The 21429-nt window shown below is 25.9% G+C and overlaps 12 protein-coding genes across 12 annotated transcripts; 5 read left to right on the top strand and 7 right to left on the bottom strand.

The window, feature by feature from the left end:
• Positions 1–240: 240 nt before the first annotated feature.
• Positions 241–1395, top strand: PNEG_03112 (hypothetical protein). Its single transcript, XM_007876977.1, has 5 exons — positions 241–254; positions 298–741; positions 787–961; positions 1003–1145; positions 1192–1395. The coding sequence occupies exons 2-5, from the start codon at positions 308–310 to the stop codon at positions 1304–1306; spliced, it is 867 nt and encodes a 288-aa protein (XP_007875168.1). The 5' UTR covers positions 241–254; positions 298–307; the 3' UTR covers positions 1307–1395.
• Positions 1396–1555: 160 nt separating this feature from the next.
• On the bottom strand, positions 1556–3372 carry PNEG_03111 (hypothetical protein; the record flags this gene model as incomplete). The annotated part of the gene is made up of 10 exons (XM_007876976.1): positions 3261–3372; positions 3172–3219; positions 2933–3131; positions 2841–2892; positions 2448–2796; positions 2233–2401; positions 2075–2190; positions 1954–2035; positions 1686–1911; positions 1556–1640 (listed from the first exon to the last, which is right to left on the bottom strand). Exons 3-10 carry the CDS (start codon positions 2952–2954, stop codon positions 1556–1558), a joined length of 1101 nt encoding a protein of 366 aa, XP_007875167.1. The 5' UTR covers positions 2955–3131; positions 3172–3219; positions 3261–3372.
• Positions 3373–3550: 178 nt separating this feature from the next.
• Positions 3551–5722, bottom strand: PNEG_03110 (serine/threonine-protein phosphatase PP-Z1). Its single transcript, XM_007876975.1, has 4 exons — positions 4503–5722; positions 4022–4452; positions 3859–3974; positions 3551–3802 (listed from the first exon to the last, which is right to left on the bottom strand). The coding sequence occupies exons 1-4, from the start codon at positions 5503–5505 to the stop codon at positions 3751–3753; spliced, it is 1602 nt and encodes a 533-aa protein (XP_007875166.1). The 5' UTR covers positions 5506–5722; the 3' UTR covers positions 3551–3750.
• A 161-nt stretch (positions 5723–5883) lies between these two features.
• PNEG_03109 (hypothetical protein) lies at positions 5884–7153 on the top strand (the record flags this gene model as incomplete). Its single annotated transcript, XM_007876974.1, has 5 exons — positions 5884–5936; positions 5987–6216; positions 6266–6339; positions 6527–6730; positions 6805–7153. The coding sequence occupies exons 2-5, from the start codon at positions 6079–6081 to the stop codon at positions 7151–7153; spliced, it is 765 nt and encodes a 254-aa protein (XP_007875165.1). The 5' UTR covers positions 5884–5936; positions 5987–6078.
• Positions 7154–8149: 996 nt separating this feature from the next.
• PNEG_03108 (hypothetical protein) lies at positions 8150–9787 on the bottom strand (the record flags this gene model as incomplete). Its single annotated transcript, XM_007876973.1, has 5 exons — positions 8150–8388; positions 8430–8916; positions 8957–9538; positions 9587–9718; positions 9767–9787. The coding sequence occupies 5 exons, from the start codon at positions 9785–9787 to the stop codon at positions 8150–8152; spliced, it is 1461 nt and encodes a 486-aa protein (XP_007875164.1).
• Positions 9788–10978: 1191 nt separating this feature from the next.
• On the bottom strand, positions 10979–11590 carry PNEG_03107 (hypothetical protein; the record flags this gene model as incomplete). The annotated part of the gene is made up of 5 exons (XM_007876972.2): positions 10979–11002; positions 11041–11126; positions 11173–11256; positions 11301–11400; positions 11444–11590. The coding sequence occupies 5 exons, from the start codon at positions 11588–11590 to the stop codon at positions 10979–10981; spliced, it is 441 nt and encodes a 146-aa protein (XP_007875163.1).
• A 458-nt stretch (positions 11591–12048) lies between these two features.
• PNEG_03106 (hypothetical protein) lies at positions 12049–14024 on the top strand. Its single transcript, XM_007876971.1, has 7 exons — positions 12049–12140; positions 12188–12440; positions 12489–12613; positions 12659–12750; positions 12795–13380; positions 13424–13639; positions 13683–14024. Exons 1-7 carry the CDS (start codon positions 12060–12062, stop codon positions 13878–13880), a joined length of 1551 nt encoding a protein of 516 aa, XP_007875162.1. The 5' UTR covers positions 12049–12059; the 3' UTR covers positions 13881–14024.
• Positions 14025–14047: 23 nt separating this feature from the next.
• On the bottom strand, positions 14048–14983 carry PNEG_03105 (hypothetical protein). Its single transcript, XM_007876970.1, has 2 exons — positions 14975–14983; positions 14048–14925 (listed from the first exon to the last, which is right to left on the bottom strand). The coding sequence occupies exons 1-2, from the start codon at positions 14975–14977 to the stop codon at positions 14062–14064; spliced, it is 867 nt and encodes a 288-aa protein (XP_007875161.1). The 5' UTR covers positions 14978–14983; the 3' UTR covers positions 14048–14061.
• Positions 14984–15223: 240 nt separating this feature from the next.
• PNEG_03104 (hypothetical protein) lies at positions 15224–16538 on the bottom strand (the record flags this gene model as incomplete). Its single annotated transcript, XM_007876969.2, has 5 exons — positions 15224–15285; positions 15334–16035; positions 16082–16270; positions 16324–16397; positions 16441–16538. 5 exons carry the CDS (start codon positions 16536–16538, stop codon positions 15224–15226), a joined length of 1125 nt encoding a protein of 374 aa, XP_007875160.1.
• Positions 16539–16643: 105 nt separating this feature from the next.
• PNEG_03103 (hypothetical protein) lies at positions 16644–18375 on the top strand (the record flags this gene model as incomplete). Its single annotated transcript, XM_007876968.1, has 6 exons — positions 16644–16813; positions 16857–17682; positions 17726–18019; positions 18062–18236; positions 18285–18301; positions 18346–18375. The coding sequence occupies 6 exons, from the start codon at positions 16644–16646 to the stop codon at positions 18373–18375; spliced, it is 1512 nt and encodes a 503-aa protein (XP_007875159.1).
• A 408-nt stretch (positions 18376–18783) lies between these two features.
• PNEG_03102 (hypothetical protein) lies at positions 18784–20508 on the bottom strand (the record flags this gene model as incomplete). The annotated part of the gene is made up of 7 exons (XM_007876966.1): positions 20181–20508; positions 19989–20129; positions 19897–19938; positions 19728–19851; positions 19260–19682; positions 18855–19218; positions 18784–18808 (listed from the first exon to the last, which is right to left on the bottom strand). The coding sequence occupies exons 1-7, from the start codon at positions 20418–20420 to the stop codon at positions 18784–18786; spliced, it is 1359 nt and encodes a 452-aa protein (XP_007875157.1). The 5' UTR covers positions 20421–20508.
• Positions 20509–20583: 75 nt separating this feature from the next.
• Positions 20584–21374, top strand: PNEG_03101 (hypothetical protein; the record flags this gene model as incomplete). The annotated part of the gene is made up of 8 exons (XM_007876965.1): positions 20584–20628; positions 20681–20692; positions 20746–20773; positions 20818–20872; positions 20920–21067; positions 21120–21195; positions 21243–21256; positions 21300–21374. 8 exons carry the CDS (start codon positions 20584–20586, stop codon positions 21372–21374), a joined length of 453 nt encoding a protein of 150 aa, XP_007875156.1.
• Between the last annotated feature and the right edge of the window lie 55 nt (positions 21375–21429).

Raw genomic sequence — 21429 nt, 5'->3', positions numbered from 1 at the left:
TATTCGATTGAACCTTAGATATTTTTTAATAAACCCTTAGAAAATGTTTTAGAAAATATTAAAAAAAAGATTAAAAAAAGTTAAAAGGTTTTTTAACTTTTTTTAAAGAAGTTAAAAAGATCAGGTTTAAAAAAAAATAATTGTAGATTTTTCTTAAAAAAAATTAAGAATCAAAATTAAGTTTTTAGACTTTTTTTTAAATTATCGAGTTTGACATTAAAAAAATAGCAATTTAAGAAAAAAAATATAAAAAAGTAAGATTTAACCAATTAGAATGAATTAAATAAATAAGAACAGTTTTGAAGGAATGGAGGAACATACTAAGAAGGATCTTCCAGAAAAAACAGAAATTGAAAGTTCAGTAGAAGTTGAAAAAGATGAAATAGAAAATCAGATCAAAAAGATCTCCAAAATTGATTTAGAAAAGAAGGAAAATGAGGAGAATAAAGTAGAAGATGAAGAGAATGATCCTTGTGAAAGTGAAAATAAGGATTCTTTAAGAAATGGGGTTTCATCAAATGTTATTGATTCTTCAGAGAATTTAAATAGTTCAAATGTATCATCGGTTGTAACGGTTTTTCATAATTCGAAGAATTTTACAGTTAAACATCCACTTATGCATAAATGGACGCTTTGGTTTACTAAGCCTCTAACACCAGGTCAAAGAGCAAATACAACAGATGCTTGGGCGGATAGTTTAAAAGAAGTGATTACGTTTGATAGTGTTGAGGAGTTCTGGGGGTTAGATCACTGGGTAGATCTTCTACATTACTAAGTTAGGGTTAGGATTTATAATAACATTGCTAAAGCATCGCAATTGCCACCCAAAAGTGATTACCATTTGTTCAAAACAGGAGTTAGGCCTGAATGGGAAGATAAGCAGAATCAAAGGGGTGGAAGATGGTCATATAATAATAGAGATAGAAGATCTGTCAATATCGATGAATTATGGTTGCATATTGTAGGTAGATATATTTAGTTATATATGCTTAACAAAATTAGATGCTAGCAGCGATTGGAGAAACACTAGAAAATGAAGGGGATAATGAGGTGATGGGCGTGGTAGTGAATATTCGAAAAGGATTTGTACGCTTGGGTCTTTGGACTCGATCAACAAGTAATGAAGAGGTTTTAAGAGCTATTGGGTATGTTGAGATATATAGAAAGAAAAATATATATAATCAAATGTAGGAAACGGTTTAGAGAAGCAATGAAAATACCAGATAAGGAAATGATTGAATTTTATTCGCATTCTGATTCAGCGCATTCCGGAAGCACTAGAGCAAAATCCAAAATGTATGCATGATGCTATTGATTACAATTATATAGGTCATGTATTGGCATGTGTTTATATATATAATACCATATGAAATTCTTTGTTATTTCTAACATGGGTTTATTTTTTAGCATTTTTATAGTTTGAATTCTAACAAATAGATATGTAGTCATTAAACCTTTAGTGATATTTTACCTTGTTGATTATAAAAAAAACATTTATTATTTAGAAATGTGTAAATATATACAATAATAGATTGTTATATTAAAAAATTACATTTTATGCAGATGAAGCTGGATCTTGATATTTTTTCCAATATTTTGCAATTAAGAATGCTATTTCTAAACTTTGTTTATAGTTGAGTCTTAAAAAAAAGATTAAATCTAAATATTATTATCTTTACAATTACCTTGGATCACAGAGTGTCTTATATGTCTTGGGAAGATCTTTATCTTCAAGTTGCATACTACCTCCTAAGCATTCAGTTACTTCTTCTCCAGTTAATTCAAAATGAACACCATCTAAGTGAGAACCATAAGCTTTACAGATATTAAAACATAATTTAAGTTCAAGTAAAATATGAGAAAATTTCCTTGTTTTATAACTAGGATATTCAGTAGAAAATAATGTGTTTCCTAGTTAATATTAAAATTCGCAATTAACTAAAAAAGTTATACCATGCATTGGATCACATACGAATATAACTTTATGATCTGAAGATTGAATTGCTTTAATATGTTGTGGAAAATATGTTTTAATCTAAAACTATTATTATGTAAGAATTGATTTTTAATATACCTTATCATAACCATATCTGAATATCAAAGTAACTTTCCCTAATTCTTTATTAGGATCTACAATATCTAATAATCTGACTAATTCATCAGGTTTCAATGTTGGGCCAATTTTAATGCCTATATTTAGTTTAATTTATTTTTTGCGGCTTTTCTAATAACCTATTGGATTTTCAATGCCTCTAAAATATTCCACATGTGCACCATCAATGTCTCTTGTTCTATCACCTATCCATAAAAAATGAGCTCCTAAATTCCACCATTTTTCTTCATTTGTTTCAGGATCTCTTATTTTTCGTGTCATACATTCTTCATACTCCAACAATAGGCCCTAGAGCTTATATCAATCATTAAAGTAACCAATATATATATTATACTTCGTGACTTGTAAAAATATATGGTTTTTTTAATAAAAAATTGCTATCTAATCCGTTTATTTTTTTTAAATTTGACAAATCAAAGGATTTAATGTTTGTAAAACATTCTTTCCCTAAATTATTATCCAGAAGAAAAGAATAATCTGACTCTAATAGTGTATATAAACCGTCTTCTCTAGAAGATGAGAGCAAACGTATATAATTAAGAGTTGTTGAAGAATGAAAATATGCCTTTAACATCCTTTCTGGATCCGGTTTTCGCTCATCTGAAGAGTAACCATTGATACATTCCCCTCTAAAACATAATACTTCTTTTCCGTTTATAATTTCTGTAGACTTTGATCTTGGTCTTACAAATTATAAGATTTTATCATATAAAAATGCATCAAATACTTTGAGAATTGACCTGCTATACGAGCTATATTTACAACAGGAATATTAATGTCTTTTTATGTAAGAAAAGCCTATTTATTCCAAAAAAATACTTAAAATCAAAATAATACTCATTTGAAGAATAACTTTTAACTTGGAATCAATTAAATCCTTCAAAAGTCACAAAACTATCGATAGAATATTCCATATTACAGAAGTGCATGCATTAAAAGATTCTGCACAATCTCCTCCTTGGAATAAGAAAGATTTATGAAGTGCAACATTTTTAAGTTGTTTTTTTAATTGCAAAATCTAAATGTAAATAATAAAAAAGACTTTATAATAAAAATACCTCTTGAAAATGAACTAGTGGTGGCAATGACCTCAATTTATTTACAGTCTTTAATTAGTTATATGTTTTTATAATTCAATTAGACTCACCATTTTAAGTGCATCTTGATTTTCATATATTACATTTTGTTTTATATGCTTGTATCTCCAAGATGAAGGTTTCCAGGCTATTTTCTCTGTATTTTCTGAAGATTTCTGCATTTAATATTTTTGATATGCTAAAGATTTTTATGTAGTTAAAAACTCGATAAAATCATATTAGTTTCTTATGATCTAATTAATCAGAATATTAGAGTAATATGGTATTTCAAAGGAGAATATATAAGTCATTTCAAGGAAAAAAGATGAAAAATAAAATAGTTTATAATTGACATGTATCTGTTATGCAAGTAAAAAGTATATACATGTGTAAATTAATAAAAACCAAATTGTTATAAAATCAATAATTCCTTTCAAAAGTTAGGAGCAGGTGCAAAAACTGTATACAGTAACTTTTGATGCTATTAAAACTAACCTTAATTTTTCATGAATACAATAAAGAACGATAAAAAATAGTAAGTATAATAAAGAGATACACGAATTAAAACGACTGAGGGTATTGATGTGCAGGAGGAGATAAGTGAATATGTGAACTATATAAATTATTAGAGACAAGGTCTTTAAGAAATAAAAAAAGAAATAAAAATACCCATTCCGGCGACTTTTTTTCATTTTTCGTTTCAACTGATGAGAATCTAATGGTTTTAACAATTCGAATGAACATAAAAGTTCTTCTGAAACAGACATTACTGCGCCAAAATTATCCTATAAAATAACATGAATAATAATAATAATAATTAATTTAAATATACAAATTCCCCACAATAATTTGGCGCTGAAAATATAGTAACTAATGTACGCTCATTAAAAAACTCATATCCATCTTCTACAACCATATGTGCCCGACATATTAGATCGAAATCGTGTTTTTGAAGAAATTGCTGAATAACGTTTTTTCCAAAACAATAACTTACGCCACGCTCATTATCTTCCCACCCACTCGTTGTTTCTGTAGGATCAGACCATAAAAGATCATTAAGTAAGCCATAATCAGGAACATCGGTAGGCCGCTCAAGTTGTCGAATTTCATCCATATATGAAAGTGAGGGAGATAATCCTCCATGTACACAAAATATTTTTGAAGCAACAATTGATGCTATTGGTAAAGTATTGAAGACGTCAATGAATGTCTTCCAAATTTTAATGTTACATCTTCGTTTGCATTCATCATAGAAGCCATAAACTAAATATCATTAGCAATGATAAAAATATGCCAAAAGCTAATATAAGTACCCCTTGTAACATTAGCACATTCGTGATTTCCTCTTAAAAGAAAAAAATTATCTGGATATTTAATTTTATAACATAATAATAATAAGATTGTTTCAAGGCTTTGTTTTCCTCGGTCTACATAATCTCCAAGAAATAAATAATTTGCAGATGGTGGGAATCCGGACATTTCAAACAAACGAATCAAATCTGCATATTGACCATGAACATCTCCAACAATTTTAACAGGAGGAGTAAGTTCTAATAAAGAAGGTTGAGATAAAAATATTTCACGTGCTGCTTGGCAAATAGCAAAAACCTCTGCATTCTTAAGACATATTGCTTTTGTAACTTTCCCAGAATATCCTGCATCCAATAGTCTTTGTATCATATCATCTACATCCAGATTCTTAAATGATAAATATGAAGAAGGAAAAAACATAAATGTAGATGATGTTTCCATATTAAGATTTAAAGAATTAACCGGAGTTATTGTATCCGAAATAGAATCTCGTTCACGTTTTATAAGGATGGTATCTTTTGGCTGAAGAATAGATAATGATGGTTGGGTAATTGATGTTTCTAAAAGTTGGTGATTCACTTGGTTTTCCTTATCTTGACCATTATTCTTCTTTGTTTTAATATTCTCAAAGAAAGAAAATGGTATAGAGCCCCTAGTATGCGCATGATTTTTAAATGGTAAGGCATCCGTTGCTGATGCACCAATTGTTGCTGCACGTTCTGACAATTCATGTTCCGATCCTTTTTCAAAAATTTGTTCATCTAATGATGTTTCTTTTAATTTTAAATTTTCCATTGTTTTTTCTACCGCTTCCACTATTCCTTCTGTATTTTTCATCTTATCCTTCTTTCCTCCTTCATAACTCCTTAAAGATAAACTCTTTTGAACTCTATTAATCCCTTGGCCTCCTTTACATAATCCTTCTACTCCTTTACTATCAAACCTACTTGAAAATCCTATTGTATCTATTTTTTCTTCTTCTTTTCGACTTTGTATCTGCCCCATCTTTTTTATAGAATTTTTCCGTTTTTTTTTCAATAAAAGCCCTCAGTTCCTCCGATATCGCTGCTTTCTTAGTCTAATGTGTTTTAAACACACTCTTTTTTCTCTCAAAACTTTAGACATAGACGTTTCTCCTCCTGATATAAACTCCCCTATTTTTTCATCATTTTTCATCCAAAAATTTTCCTTCAAAAACCTTCCTAACTAACTTTACTCTTCTCTTTCTTAATCTTCTATTATCTTTCCTTATAAATTTCTTTAATTATCTCTTTTTTGATTTCTCGTTTTTTTTGTAGTTATTGTCGTTGTGCTCTGACCTACTCGATACGCGTTTTTTTCTTCGGTTACTGTCACTAGACATCTTTTCTCACACCGGATTCGGAGTCTTAGGAATTTTTTTATTTTATACGCTGTTGCGTCCATGAAAATATAGAGTTTAACCCTCATAAACTCTCTTTTTTAATATCTTTTAACAAGTATGCAGTATCATATATCTTTAATTTTGAAGAAACTCCCGGAAAATAGTTTAATATTTATACGAGAAAAAAGGAGTCAAGAAAATTATTGAATTTAGAAATGGGTGTTTGGGCAATACGTTTCTTTCGGACGGCCTTGCCGTTGTTGGCTATTTCAGTTGCACTTGTTTCAATTTCTTTTACGATATTTGCCGGTGTAAGACGTAATCCTTATTTAGATCATAATTACGTCTTTAAAGTATAATATAAGTGAGGATTTTTGAGATGGATTAACAGGAATTATGTAGATTGATGCAACGGATTTCGCACAACATGAAGGTGTTCCTCATAATGAAGGTTCTACGCCAGCAAATAGTGTCGGGTAAGTGTTTAAATGGAGAAATATAGATGGATATGTGTTTCTATAGGCGGAGAATAGGAGGAAAAGGAATTTAATGTTTATGGAATGGAGTTTTATATGTCTGGAATGGGATTTTATGTCTGGGATGAGTGCAATACTCACAGAATCCTTTAATTGTTTAAAATCTATTTTTTATTAATTTCCTTAGATTGACTAACTATTACTACGTTTATCTATGGAACCACTGTGAATCTAATAGTGATATGAAGTTTGTTTATTGTTCCAAGCCTAGATTTGATTATTACTTCAATTCAGTAAGATTGTTGAAGGCTAGGCTTAAAAGAAATGCCAGGGTTATGATTCCTTCTGGTTCTAGCTCTTATCATAAAAGGCTTCAAATTACTAGTTACAGGTAAGTTTTTTGTATTCAAAAATTAAACAAATTTTGAATATTTAATATAATTTTTATACTGATGTTTTTGTTAGTGCACTTGCACTACTTGTTCTCGGAATGATTTTGTCATTCTCGACATTTGTTTTTGTAGTTATAGTTACTTTGGCTGGATCAACAGCAGTATTTACTTCTGTTCTTTCTGGCGTTACGACACTTGTTCAGATTTTAGGATCAGGCCTCGTAACTGGTCAATATCTCGAATTAAACTCCTTAATTCGAGATAAAGCAAGTTATCTTAAAGTCAAGAGCGAGGAGGGTCTAAAGGGTTTTTTCTTTTTATGGCTCTCGTGTGTGTTTAGCCTTGTTTCTTTTATTAGTTTGTTATTAGCAACACGTTTTATTCGTAAGAAAAAAGAAACAACGGCAAAGCTTTATCATTAAATAATTTTTTTAAGATATGATATATCATTATTTGTTATTAGTTTTTTTATTTTTATTTTTTTATATACCTTTTATTCGCTTTGTAAATTAAATTAAAAAGACAAAAAAATATTGTTTTATGATTATTTTTCGTATTTTTGCTTGTATAAATAATTTTTAATAAGTCAATTTATTTCATGTTAATATTTTTTAAAAGTCGATAAATATTAAATTTTATGAATTGTGTATTTTAAAGCTACAATAATACACTTAGTTTTATAAAGTTTTTTATATAATAGATATAATTTTAATTTTTTAAAAAATAATTAAAAATAAATATTTTTCTATGTTGATAATTTTTCATAATAGAACAATTTCCTGTTTATTAATCAGTATAATTCTAAATATTTATTTTTAAAAATTTTAAAATTTCTAAAAATCAGTATTTATTAAATTAATCATATATTCAGAAACAGCTTCTAGTTGATATTTTTTAATAAACTTCATCAGATAGAAATTTTTAAAAAAAAATAAATATTTTAATATACCTGATTAAATTTAATAAAATATTAAAAAACCTAATTATAATCAATAGATTCTAAAAAAGCATAAGTAATCAATTCGTTAATCATTATTTATTATATTCCAAAAATAATTAATTTATAAATAATTTTATATTCCCTTATTTTTTTAAAAAAGAATGTCTAAAAGATTAATAAATATAATTTAATCACTTAATGATAAAAACATGACATATAGCTAGTATTCCATAATAAGTTGTATTATTTTATATATGTTAATTGGATTTCTAGTATATTGTTGAAAACTAAATATAATTTCAATCGAATTAAAAATTCATCTAATTATAAAGTAATTAATTTCATAATAAAAAAAACCATGAAATATGCATACTTCTTTTTAATACTCAATTCCCTAAAAATTGACCCTATATTTGTGCAAAAAACTATAAAAATATGTAACTAAAAACTAAATGATATCTTATATAACAAATTTTAATTAGGACACTGGAACATTAAGAACTGTTAAAAGCCCCCCGATTAGATGCAAACTACCAGTAACGAATACATTAACATCAGAGAAAGAAGCATGAGAACGAACTATATTTACAGAATCCTCTATACTTTTTGCAATATTGATAGATGCATAACTATCTAATTTGATCCAATGATCTTTTAAATTATACTGCAATTTGAGGCTTTTGGATTCCTCAATAGAATAATTAAGATTTATCAAATCTAAATCTTTATAAAAGTGTAAAAAGTATAATAAAGATTACCTTGACTATACGTTCCATCTTTCCAAGTGAGATTCGTTGAAAATATTATTATATCAAAAGGATTTTTACACGTTTTCTTTTGCATCATTTGATTATATAAACAGTCTAATAACATTATAGCATTTCGAGTTTGTTGATTAAATATCAAAATAGACTTTTTAGAAGAATTATTTGACAAAAATATAGAATTTGTATACCAAATAACAGCTTCTTTTATACTTTCAAGTGTATGAGCACCATCTAAATACCAAGAGATATTATTTTCTTTGTACAATTGACATCTTCCAGGCCATGAAGCTTTTTCAAGGCCTGCTTTTATACTATCAGATATTCCAGATGAAATATTTTCATCTAAAATATTTAAACGAAATAAATGATGAGAAACAAGTGAAAGTGCAAGTGACGCATTAATATATTGAAAATCAGCAGATAAACCAAGTTTAATTTTTTTTAAATCCGAACTAACATTAATAACGGAAAATGGTGACTTTATTTTTAGTATACTTTTTAAAGGAAATAAAACCTACCTTGCGCTCAAAAGCTCTTTTTTTTAATATGTTTAAAGCCTCTATCGGTTGTTGAACAGTTAGCGCAGGTACACCTTCTTTAAATATCCCTGCTTTGTTCCATGAAATTTTTTCAATAGTATCACCCAATACTGAAACATGATCTATCCCTAAACTAGTAATACCTGTTACAGTAGGACGCTGAATAATATTTGTAGAATCATATTCTCCTCCAATACCTGCTTCCATAATTAAAGTATCCACTTTCTCTGAAATAAATACATGCCATGACATAAGCGTCAAATAAACAAAATAGGATGGTTTAATCTTTGGATCCAATCTCTTAGAAATAGCTGTTTCTTCTAAACGGTTCCAAACTTCAAAAAAATATTTTGTAAACAATTCTTCTGAAATAGGAATTCCATTAATTCTAATTCTCTCTCTTACAGATATTAAATGTGGTGACGTATATAATCCCGTTTTAAATGGTTTCCCATACCGAGATCGAAATTCTTCTAAGATAGATGACACAAATGCACATGTAGATCCTTTTCCTTTAGTTCCAGTAACGTGAATAACATTTAATTTTTCAATGTCATTAATCTATGACTTTTTTTTTATAATTTTTAACTCTTATGTCGTCTCTTTTACCTTATATCTTATTCTATCTAACCATTCAATCATTTGTGATAATGATTCACTTTTTAATATTTTTTTAGATTTTTCTATAGTTTTAAGCACTTTAGAATTCGTTTGAAGTGTATTTAAAGCTCTTATAGCATCCTTTATTCATCAAAATTATAATAATTATTAAAATTCTTAATAACAAACTTTATATGAATGAAAAGCCATTTTATAGTCTTTTTTTTTTCTGAAAAAAATATAGAAATGTTTAAAATATTTCAAAGATCATCTAGAGTTGTATGATCCCATAATTAATTAATTTTTTAAAGGTCAAAAAGATATATATATATATAATATATCGACATGTGAGATTGCCTAGAGAAAATTAAATATTTTTCTATATTTATTTCTATCTTTAGAACTCATAAAGTATTTTTTTAAAATTAAGTTTGTATTTAGTTTTAAATTTTAAGTATTATTAAAGATATAATCAGTTTTTTAAATTATGATTAAAATTAAAGTTTTAAAAATGTATAAAAATTAAATAAAATGATTGATTTAGTTTTTAAGAGTATACTTTTCTCAAAATAAAGTGAATTGGAGAATTGAATAGAAAAATTTGAATAATTCTAAAATTTTCAAATATTTTAAAATAGAAAACTATATTTTCTTTGAAATTTAAAATATTAAGATAAATTATATTAAAAATGAATATTTTAACATTTAAAGTGAAATTGAATTGTAATAAAATATTTTCATTTTTTAATTATTTAAAAAATTTATAACATTTTTCTTAATTTTGATAAAAGTTCTAAATATATTTAATATTTTAATATAAATTATATCTTCAAAATGAAAATTTTAAAAATTAAAAAACATATTTATTTTAATTAAAAAACAATAATTGAACAGGAAATTGATGTTTAAATATATATGAATTATCATTAAATTCTTAGAAAAAAAAAGATTAAACTCAAATTTAAAAAATAATAAAAGCTTATAATCAACTTCTCAAATATTCAAAAGAAAATAAAACATCTATAGGGAATTACCAGTTATCAATAAATGCTATAATATAATAGATATATTTTACTATTATATTTTTTCAAACGTTAATCATGAAATATACAAAATCACATTTATAAAAAAAAAATAAATTATTTTAATCACAAAAAACATTTAAAACACAAAAATTCCATTATGAAACAGCATCAAATTCGTTTTTTTTTCATATATCTAAGAATGATTGCTTACTAAAAAACTTATTTCATTAATCATTAAAAAAACATTTAAAATATACCAAATTCAAATACTTTTTGAAAACTTTAATGCAATTTTCAACTCATCATTAAATAATAAAAATCAAACAAATGACATAAAAAGATATAATTTCCAAAAAAAAAGCAATACAAAAAAAAATCAGATTCCAGTAATTCCAGGAAGCTATTGAAGTTAGAATAATAAAAGACATAGAAACAAACCTCCGTTTGTGAACGGTATTTCCTACACATAAACGGTGACTTATCAGAGAGATGTTTAAGCCATTGCATAAAACCTCGAGATTTTACTAATAAAAATTAAAGGAAAATAATAAAAAAAAAAACAAAAAGAACATTTATGAAGCCTCAGGTCTGACAATTCTGCTTTCCATGTGTCTATCTGACCTTGATACCATTTAATCTCCTGACAAATTTGATCTACAAAATTAATCAATTACAAACAATAAAAAAAAAAAAAAAACCATTCTTCTGACGAAGTTTCATCAACTTTAACAAAGATAATTGCCATTCACACTGAGATAGATCTTCACATGGGGTATTTGATAAATAATGTTGCAAATCCTAAACATATTAAAACAAAAAATATCACTTAAAAAAAACATACAAACTCCCGCTTTCGATAAAGTTTAGCTTCCATCTTCTTTACCTTCACCTTAAGTGTCAAACTATGCAACATCTCAATCATATATAATTCTTTTTCCTCCCATGTTTCCAATTCCTGTTCATTTGGAACTTCTTGAATATTTTCCATTTTTTTCAGAAAAAAAGCAAAAAAACTTATTAATAGCGTTCAAAAGAAGCACTAAAGTACTTTTCTAAGCATAATTATATGCCTTCTTAATCAAAACGCTAAACTTTATTTTTTCTGCTTTTTTTCAAACATCGCATAGGTCAGTACAGAGCCTTTACTATCGACCTAACTTCAAAAAAAAATAAAAACAAAAAATATAGAGAATAAATACTATTTTCGTCTTAAAGAACATTTAATAAGTCTCTATAGAGGCTTTATTATATGATATATTTTTTTCAACGAAAAAAAAGGATAATTTTTGACTAAGAAATCTTTTTTTTGATTTTTTTTAAGATTCAAATTTTAAAACTACATCAATATATATATATAAGTAAAAAATATAAATAAAATATCCTTAAGGATTTATATTAAGTAATATCTCTTATATTTTTGGAATTTGTCAGTTCTTTTTTCAAAAAAAAAAACTAGAATGGAGAATAATCAATCAAATAACAAAACATCTAAAGAAACACCATGTTATAAAGAACAATGTGCAATACAAAAAAAAAAAGTACAAGAATAATCATAATTTTCTTGGATAAGATTAAACAACTATAGAAATGTAAAAATTTTCAATATTTATGGAACACTGATAACAAATCTTTTGGTACATCTAATGAACAAAATTTGTCTAATAGTTCAGCAAAGTTGCAAGAAAATTGTCATCGAGATGCAGAAGAACTAACTACACCTAAAAAAATGTTAAAACAAATAAAAGTTTCTGAATTATTAAGTGAACTCTCACTAAAACCTACAAAAAAAAAGATGGACGACTATAAATTTTGGAATACACAACCAGTATCTTCTTTTGGTAATATCTAAGAATTAAAAGTGGCATTTACAGACTAACTCTTTATAGATGAGAAAATTACAAAAGAAGGTCCTATTGATGATAGTAAAGATCTTGAAAAAGTTAATAAAGAGCCATATATGCTTTTAAAAGAGTTCGAATGGACTACTCTAGATCTTGATGATAGAAAAGAGGTATGCAATTCATATAAAAAATTTCACGTTTTATAAATTATTCAGTTAACAGAGCTATACCAACTTCTTACAAATAATTACGTTGAAGATGATGATTCAATGTTTCGATTTGATTACTCAACATCATTTTTAACATGGTTTTTTTTCATATTATATGTCTTTTTTTTTCTAAATAATTTAGGGCAATGAAACCACCTGGATTTTATAAAAACTGGCATGTTGGAGTACGTGTCAGTGCATCTCAAAAACTAGTTGCTTTTATTTCAGGAATACCTATTTCTCTACGTATCAGAGATCATATTATAAACTGCAGCGAAATAAACTTTCTATGTATACATAAGAAACTTAGATCAAAAAGATTAGCACCTATTTTAATAAAAGAAATAACTAGGCGCTGTAATCTTTTAGGCATTTGGCAGGCCATATATACAGCAGGAATTATACTTCCTAGTCCTATATCTTCATGCCAATATTATCATCGCAGTCTTAATTGGCAAAAATTATATAATATAGGATTTTCTCCCTTACCTAGAGACTCTACAATAACACGACAAATTCAAAAATTTAAACTTCCACAAGACACATCAACTCCTGGTTTAAGGCCTGCAACAATTGATGATCTTGAACAAATCTCAAAATTATTAAAATCTTTTTTAAAAAAATTTGACCTTTCTCAAATGTTTTCTGACGATGAAATAAAACATTGGCTTATTCCAAGTAAGGAAGAAAACGAAGATGGAAAAACACTCTTTTCATATGTTGTTGAAGTATTTTTTAACTATATCTTAACATATTTTAATAATATAAAAGGATCCTTCAACAGGAAAAATAACCGATTTTTTTTCATTTTATTCTCTCCCTTCTAGTATTATTTCAAATACAAAGTACAAAACTCTTAATGCAGCATATCTATTTTATTATGCATTAGAATGCGGTGTTAAAAAAAATATGAATCAAATTGAATTTAAAACATATGTCGATAGATTAAATCTTTTAATGAAAGACTGCTTAATTATTGCAAAAAATGCATCAACTTTTTCTTTTAATTACTTTTTTAATATTTTTATAGTTTAATTTCGACGTTTTTAATGCACTGACACTAATGGATAACCCATTTTTCCTTGAAAATCAAAAATTTGGTCCAGGAGACGGGAAACTAAATTATTATTTATTCAATTATCGTGCAAAATATATAAATTCCGGTATAACAGAAACAGGAGAACTAGATGTTAAAAATGGATCTTCTATAGGTATTGTTATGTTATAGTGAAATATCATTTGTGCCCTATTAATTAACGATTGTTACTTAATAGATTAAAATATTATCACTAAAAAAATTATAATGAAAGATACTTCTTTAAAAGATTTATATCTTTTTTTTATGTACATCATTTTATTGTATAAATTCAAAATATAAACAAGTGTTGGTATAGATATTTAATATTATATTAATTTTCAATATTCGATTTTTCCCCATTTTGTATTTTACTAAGTTTTATGAGTTCATCTGGTCCTAATTTGCCTCCATCAACTGTCCCTAAAAGCGCATCAAAAATCTCTGGATGCACTGAATCCTTACTATTCAAAAAGGAATTTTCTTTTTTATCATATAAAAACTGAATACTGTAACTTGGCGGAGATCCAGTAGGAATTTCTTGAAAAGATTTATTCACAGCATCATCTAATTCCTCCATAGAAGAAATAAAGTTTTCGGAATGAGAATACAAAGTAAGAAAATGACGTAATCGTTCTATTTTATCTTTATCTTTCGTTATTTCATAATTATTTCTTTTTTGTTTCATTCGTTCCAATTTATTTGAATCAGCAATTGGATATTCATCTTCAATTAATGATTTAATTGTCGGTATAGAATATCTATGATGTTTTTCTGAACAAAGAGTTAATTTCTCTGCTTTAATCATCTCATTTATCTTTTCTTTTTCCTGCATTTTCTCTAAGTCCTTTTTTTTTTGTTCCATAACATATTCTGTCAAATATCTACGTCTTAATTCTTTCATTTTGGATCTCCATGTATTTGTTTCGTTTTTTAATCTTGGTTCAGCAACTGTTTTATGCAAATCAGGATATTTCGGTTTTTTTTTACATTCAAAACTAATTTTTCTTGGAGGATAAATATCAGGCGCATATCCTTTAACACCAGGAACATAATTGTGGGACCCAGGACTTGTATTTCTTATTTTATTCCGAGAAATAGAAGATTTAATATTTGTAGAACAAAAAAAACATCTTTTTAAAACAAAATTCAAACGTTTTGATACAAAAAATAAAAAAATATAGTTTTTATTATTAATCTATTAACAGTATTTAGAATTTATTAATAAGATTTAAACAGATTTTTACCATAATTTTTAAAAATTAAATATAATCTAAAAATTTCAAATTTTCGAAATCTCTTACTCTATAAAAAAGACCAAAAAACACTCAAAAATTATATCTAATAGAGATTAATGTATAAATGAATATATATATTTAAAATAAATATCTTTATATGTAAATTAATATATACTTCTAATGAAAAAAATGACAAAAATAAATTTTAAATATTTTGAAAGAATAAAAAAATACAAGATATATTAAATCCTATTTTAGCTAACTTGGCGGATGAATTAGCCTAGAAATAACAGTATCATGAAGGATAATTTGATTATGATCTTTAAAGAATGAGAAAAAAGCATTTTTTTAATTTTTTTAAAACTTACCACCCCATGCAACCTGCAAATATGTAATTCTTTCATTATCATGATTAGATACAATAGATACTTCACCTTTCTTTTCTTTTAAGGTGACCAGATCCCTCCATGTTTGATTTTCTCGAGTAACAGTTGCATTAACAGCAGCAACAAAAAGTTCAAAAGAATGATAAAAATCAATATGACTATCATCTTTTGAATGAATAAACAATATTTTAGTGCCACTTTTCTCAGATATTTTTGAAAAAACTTGAATTCTTTCTAATGAATTCCAAGGATGATATAAAAATTTAAAAATAAGCTTTCTTATACCAGGATACATTTTCAAGGGAGACAAGATTGGAAAATAGCCTCCCAATTTATATGTAGTTAATAAAGATCTTATAGAAGAAAAACCAGCAATTGATACTAAATGACCTACAAATATAGGATTTTTTAAAGTTGATAATTTTTCAGCAACTCCAATTGCAACAGCAGTTCCAAGACTTTGACCTACTAAAAATATAGATGATGGATTCACCTTTGCTACATCTATTGCCCATTTTACAACAGAAACTCCATCTTCAATTAATCCATCCTCACTTGGTTCACCTGATGATTTTCCAAACCCTCTATATTCAACAGCAAAAACATGTACATCATCAAAAGAAGTTAATATTCTATAAAAACTCAAACGATGTCTAGCTGCTATATTACAAGCAGTACCATGAACTAAAATTTAATTAAATAATTATGAATATTGAATTTTCTTAATTACAATAAATTATAAGCTTTGATTTAGGACTTTTTGATAATAAGGAAATAAAAAAATCATGCAATTCTTCTCCCTCTTGAAATTCAGACAATTTTAAAAGATTTTTATAATAAACATTATAGGGTAAAACATGCCAAACAAAAATATTTTCATTATCAGATGTTTTCAAAAAAAAAGGATCAACTCTTCGAACTTTTTGCCAATAAGTTTCCTCAGTTGTTAAACAATTATTTAGAATAACATACATGAAAATCCAAGCAATTCTGGCTCCAAGACATCTCCTTTTGAACAACTTCTTATTTTATGAAGATAAAAAACACTAAAATATCAGTTTTTTATCCAATTTTCACAGAAAAACTCACTTTCTTTGAATAAAAGGCACTAAAAGAGCTAAAATAAAAATAATATAACTAATAGAAAGGCCTAAAACAAAGTAATATCCTTTACTTATAATACCCATTTTTATATAGTGGTTAGAAAGTTTCTGAATCACGTGATTTATACGACAAATAAAGATAAGGAATAAGAGATTTACGAGATAAAAAAGAATAAAAAAGCAGAGAATATGCATGAAAACAGCTCAAATACTCAAGATTTAACAGGATGTGATTTTCTTTCGAAAAAAAACAATTCTCTAAGACAGAAAATACTTAATGGATTTGGATTACCTATTTTTAATAAACCTCAGGTGATTTCAGAAGAAAATAATGATAAATATAAGACAATAGAGGAGAGGTATTCATATATTTCTATAAAGATAGTGTTTATGAAATATTAGTGGTGTTCTTGCATCATGTATCTCTCAATCACGACAAGCACTTCTTCAAGGATTGATATTTGAAAAATTTTCAAAAAACTATTGTTCTAAAAAACAGGATGATGAAATAGAAAAGACAAATATTAAACAAAAAATTTCTAAAATTGGAAATTTTACATTACATATTGAACTTTTTTCTTTTCCAGAAACAGTATTTTATTTAGTAAAATATGTTACAAAAACAGATAATAATCTATCATGTGAGAATATAGAAGGTACAAGACAGCTTGAAAATACGGATACATTGTTTTCATGCAAAAATAAAGACACATTTAATAGTGCCAATAATGACATTAATGTTATAAAATCAGAAAATATAGCTAATTATTCAACATTTACACCAGAAATCAAATATTTAGATTTTTTTGAAAAATATTTTTTAGAAATCTTTAAAAATGATCCTTTAAAACTAGAAAAAACAGATAAAGCCATAGAACGACTGAAAATTGTTCCATTAAATCCAGATTTTAAAGAAATATTACATTTAATCATGACAGGGAAAGCAACAATTGAACAAAAAAAAATATTTAACTTATATATGACATCACCTCAATCATCGCAAATACCTTCTAATTATAACGAAAAAATAACCATATCATCTGTTTTTCAAAATAAATGTTTAGAAAACAAAAATAATAATAAAAAAGTTACAAAAACAAAACAAAAGAAAAATAATAATTATAAAGATGCAGAAATTATTTTTGAATTTAAAGAAAATCCAGGAGAAAAATGGATACTTCCTAAGGATATTATAATCGAAAAATTAGATACTAAAGAGCCATTTGAAGTAAATATTAATTCGTATAATAGAAAATTTATTTATAATTTAGGTTCTTATATCATTTATATATATTGAAGATTCCCTATCTCAATTCCAACCAATTACTTTAAAAATTTCTTCTTGTAGTCAAAAATTATGGGATTTTATATCAAAATATTCAAATGATAAAGAAAAAGTATGCGAGGCTATGTCAAAAATTCTAATTGGGAAACGTTCAGAAAAATTATATTTTCAATATCGAATAACAATTACAGATACAAAAACATTTAAAAATGAATCAGAAGAAAAAATAAACATAATTTCTAGAAATAAAAAATCAGTACTTCCACAAAAAAGAAAAACGGTATTTATATATATTTTAAATACAATACTAAATTTCACATAGATTGACGAAAACGATATAACAACATTGTCATCTACAAACAATAAATCTACATCACCAATAATTTCAAAAAAAATTGAAAAAAAACATATAGTTTTTCCCAAAGATTGGAACTGCAATATATGCAATACTACGGAAACTCCTTTAAGGCGTCGAGGTCCAGATGGACCTGGAACATGTAAGTTAATTTAAATAATATATTATTTTTTTCTAATTTATAATTTAGTATGCAATGCATGTGGAGTAAGAATATTATCTTGTACTTTATATAATAACAATTATAATAGATGAGATGGAAAGGAGGAAAAAAATACTAATTTCTAAAGAGCATGAAAAAACGAATAAAACATATCTCAATAATAAAGATCAAAACTAGATAAAATTTTTGTCTTTTAAAAATGAATTTTTAAAAATACTTAATTTCGGAAATGATCAATTGTTATTCTATAATAAAAACCTCTGACATTTCAAATATTTCATACTAAATATTATACAAAATATAAATGATCAATAAATAATCTTATAGCAAATTTTACTTTAAAAAAAGAAAGGTTTTCTAAAGATGATACAATTTAGGTTATATATACAATTTCTATCATGTAAAATCATTAATTTCAAACACCATTTGTACAATATCAAAAAAATTGTGTATAATCAGTTATTACACCTTTTTTAATGAGATATATAATTTCCGAATTTTCAGATTATTCTGAGATTTATAGCCTTTAAATTGGAATAAATGAATATTTGCTATAATCTAAAGTTAGAAAATTATAAGAAATTTAATATATTAAACCTTATTCCAAAATTCCCTTGTCCATCTCTAATAACCATGCCTTTAATAACACCCAATACATAATGAGGTTCTGGCATTACAATTCTTGCACCATCGATCGGTCCAAGCATAAAATCTGAAGGAAGAGGCAAATGCTGATGTCTTCCTTGCTGATCTGAAGTAAATGAGATATTTTCTTGAGAATTCCAAGTTATAGGAATATTAGATTGATTAATTTCTGAATAATTTTTCAATTTCTGGTATTGATTATTCATTAACGGTGCCCCATATTGAACATTCTGGGGGTTTATATAATTGTAATATGCATTATTATATTGTACCGGATAAGAGGTATGATTTGCAGACATTTGAATATGATTATAATCTATTTTACATTAAAAAATATTTTTATAAACATTATTTTACCTATATAATTCTGTTGTACATAATTATTATATGGGAGACCAGGATGATGAAAATTAGGATGAATATATCCGGGAATAAGATTAGCGGAATTATTAAGAGAATTTTCATTGGAATTCTTTTGAATAGACAAAGAACAATTACTAGTATTGCTGTGATCCTTCTGTAAACTACGGAACTTTTCCCTCATTTCTTTTCGTCCTCTTCCCCGGCGAGAATCACTATAATGGATAGAATGAGAATTTTCTACATTTTTTGAATACTTCTTATCACGATAACGAGAACGTTGACGGTTACGAGACATATTCCGTTTCTGTTCCATATTTTTAGGTTCACGAGGAACATTTTTTAAAAAACATTTTGTATCATCTTTTATGTGATTTGATGCTGCAAGCTCATACCAAATTCTCAAAGATTTATCTATACCTAGACCTTCATTAAGAAAAAAAAAATAAATAAAAAAGATGATACTATCTAGATCCAATTCCTCTGTAACATCTTTAGATTTTTTACTATTTTCATAATATAATTCATCAATAGCATCTGAAAAAGACTTTATAACAGCATCTTTCTCATCAAAACGAAGATTTATTATCTTTTAATAATCAGAAAACCTTTATAAACACTCATATCTTTTAACCTCAGAATCCAAATTAATATCCTCATATTGGAATTTTTCATTCTGAAATAAAATATAAAAAAAAACATAAAACAAATCTAAATAATATTTACCTGAGAAATTATAGATTCTTTTGCATTTTCGAGAACATCGTAATTACAAAATAATTTCAAATCATCTTTAAGCTTATCAAAATCGGAAATAAGTTGTCTTTGACAAGATTCCGACTTTTTACTCAAAAAATTCACAATATACTAATCCATAAAATAAATATATACCCTTTTTCTTATAATATTAAGACATACTTGTCGAGAACATTCTTGAATCAAAATATGAAGAGGATTATTCGATCTTCTTGGTTTTTTCGCAAAAAAAGGTACATATCCATTATCTTCTTCGCTTTTTTTCTCAAAATAAATACTTTTATTTTCATTTTCATCTACTTTTTCCTCCTCATTTTGAGAATTAACAGTTAAATTTTCTGAAGCTAAAAAATCTCTATTTTCTCCCAAATTTAAATCCTTGTTTTCAACAATATCTATCATCTCCTCATATATTTTATTCCCACTGAAAAAATCATAGAATCTATAAAAAATATTATGTATTTTAGTTAAAATATTTTCATCTCTTTTTTTTGACGTCAGACAAGTTCTCAGATACAACCGAGCTTTTTGAAATTAAATAAAAATTAAAAAAAATAAAGGAAAAATGACTTCAAAATCGGAAAAATATCTTATTGAAAATGTTGAGGATGTAAGGAATTATATATATTCCTTTTTTTTTCATTTTTAATCGCTTTTTATAGATAGAAAAACAGGTTTAAATAAATTATTTTTTATATTATATAAAATATTCAAAAAATGAACTTAGTTCGCGGTAAAAGCTGTTGAACATGCTCGTATTATCCTCTATTTTTATACTTCTGTTCTTATATTGTCTTAGAAGTCTATTGGAAATTATTAACAAGAACTAAAGGAAGCACATTACGTCTTACCAGGTTTTTGTATATAAAAATAATATATGTAATATTAACAGGTGTTTAAGGGTAGATCACGAAATATATAATCATTTTATAAGAGAATTTCAGGAATATGCATCAAAAGAATCAGTTTCTTTAATTGATGAAAATAAAATAAAATCTTCTGAAAATAAAGCAAGATGGCGTAAATTCATGATGATCTATGAAAATAAGGTTTAATAAAGCATTAATATGATTATAAAAAATGCCAATGATATTATTTTAGATTGAAGACTATAATTTTGGTACATTATTAAGAATAGATTCACATGGAGAATATGAAGAAAAAACTACTATTTTTGGTGAAAAAGGTACAATGTTTAAACAATAACTAATGATTTCTATGCAGTTCCTAGAATACAGGTAATCATTGCGTTTTATTAGATATTTTTTATTATTAATAAAGTTTTACGCATTCGAAATTGCACGCAACCAACATGGACTTAATGATTGGATCTATGAAACATATAAAACAAAATAAAAAAATATTAAATTAAACATTTTATGCATATTTTTTTTCTAAAAAAAACATTTCT

Source organism: Pneumocystis murina (assembly GCF_000349005.2).
Source record: "Pneumocystis murina B123 chromosome Unknown supercont1.15, whole genome shotgun sequence".
Taxonomy (NCBI): domain Eukaryota; kingdom Fungi; phylum Ascomycota; class Pneumocystomycetes; order Pneumocystales; family Pneumocystaceae; genus Pneumocystis; species Pneumocystis murina.
Note: the sequence above shows the minus strand (reverse complement) of the source record. Positions and strands in the feature narration are given on the sequence as shown.

Bases quoted from the DNA above. Each gene is read 5' to 3' on its own strand.
- PNEG_03112 (XM_007876977.1), top strand. From the start codon at position 308: ATGGAGGAACATACTAAGAAGGATCTTCCAGAAAAAACAGAAATTGAA. The intron at 742-786 runs GTTAGATCACTG...AGTTAGGGTTAG, and splicing joins AGTGTTGAGGAGTTCTGGGG to GATTTATAATAACATTGCTA. The intron at 1,146-1,191 runs GTATGTTGAGAT...AATCAAATGTAG, and splicing joins GAGGTTTTAAGAGCTATTGG to GAAACGGTTTAGAGAAGCAA.
- PNEG_03110 (XM_007876975.1), bottom strand. From the start codon at position 5,505: ATGGGGCAGATACAAAGTCGAAAAGAAGAAGAAAAAATAGATACAATA. The intron at 4,453-4,502 runs GTACTTATATTA...AATGATATTTAG, and splicing joins ATGTGCTAATGTTACAAGGG to TTTATGGCTTCTATGATGAA. The intron at 3,975-4,021 runs GTATATTTAAAT...GTTATTTTATAG, and splicing joins CAAATTATTGTGGGGAATTT to GATAATTTTGGCGCAGTAAT.
- PNEG_03106 (XM_007876971.1), top strand. From the start codon at position 12,060: ATGGAGAATAATCAATCAAATAACAAAACATCTAAAGAAACACCATGT. The intron at 12,141-12,187 runs GTACAAGAATAA...AAACAACTATAG, and splicing joins GTGCAATACAAAAAAAAAAA to AAATGTAAAAATTTTCAATA. The intron at 12,441-12,488 runs GTAATATCTAAG...AACTCTTTATAG, and splicing joins ACAACCAGTATCTTCTTTTG to ATGAGAAAATTACAAAAGAA.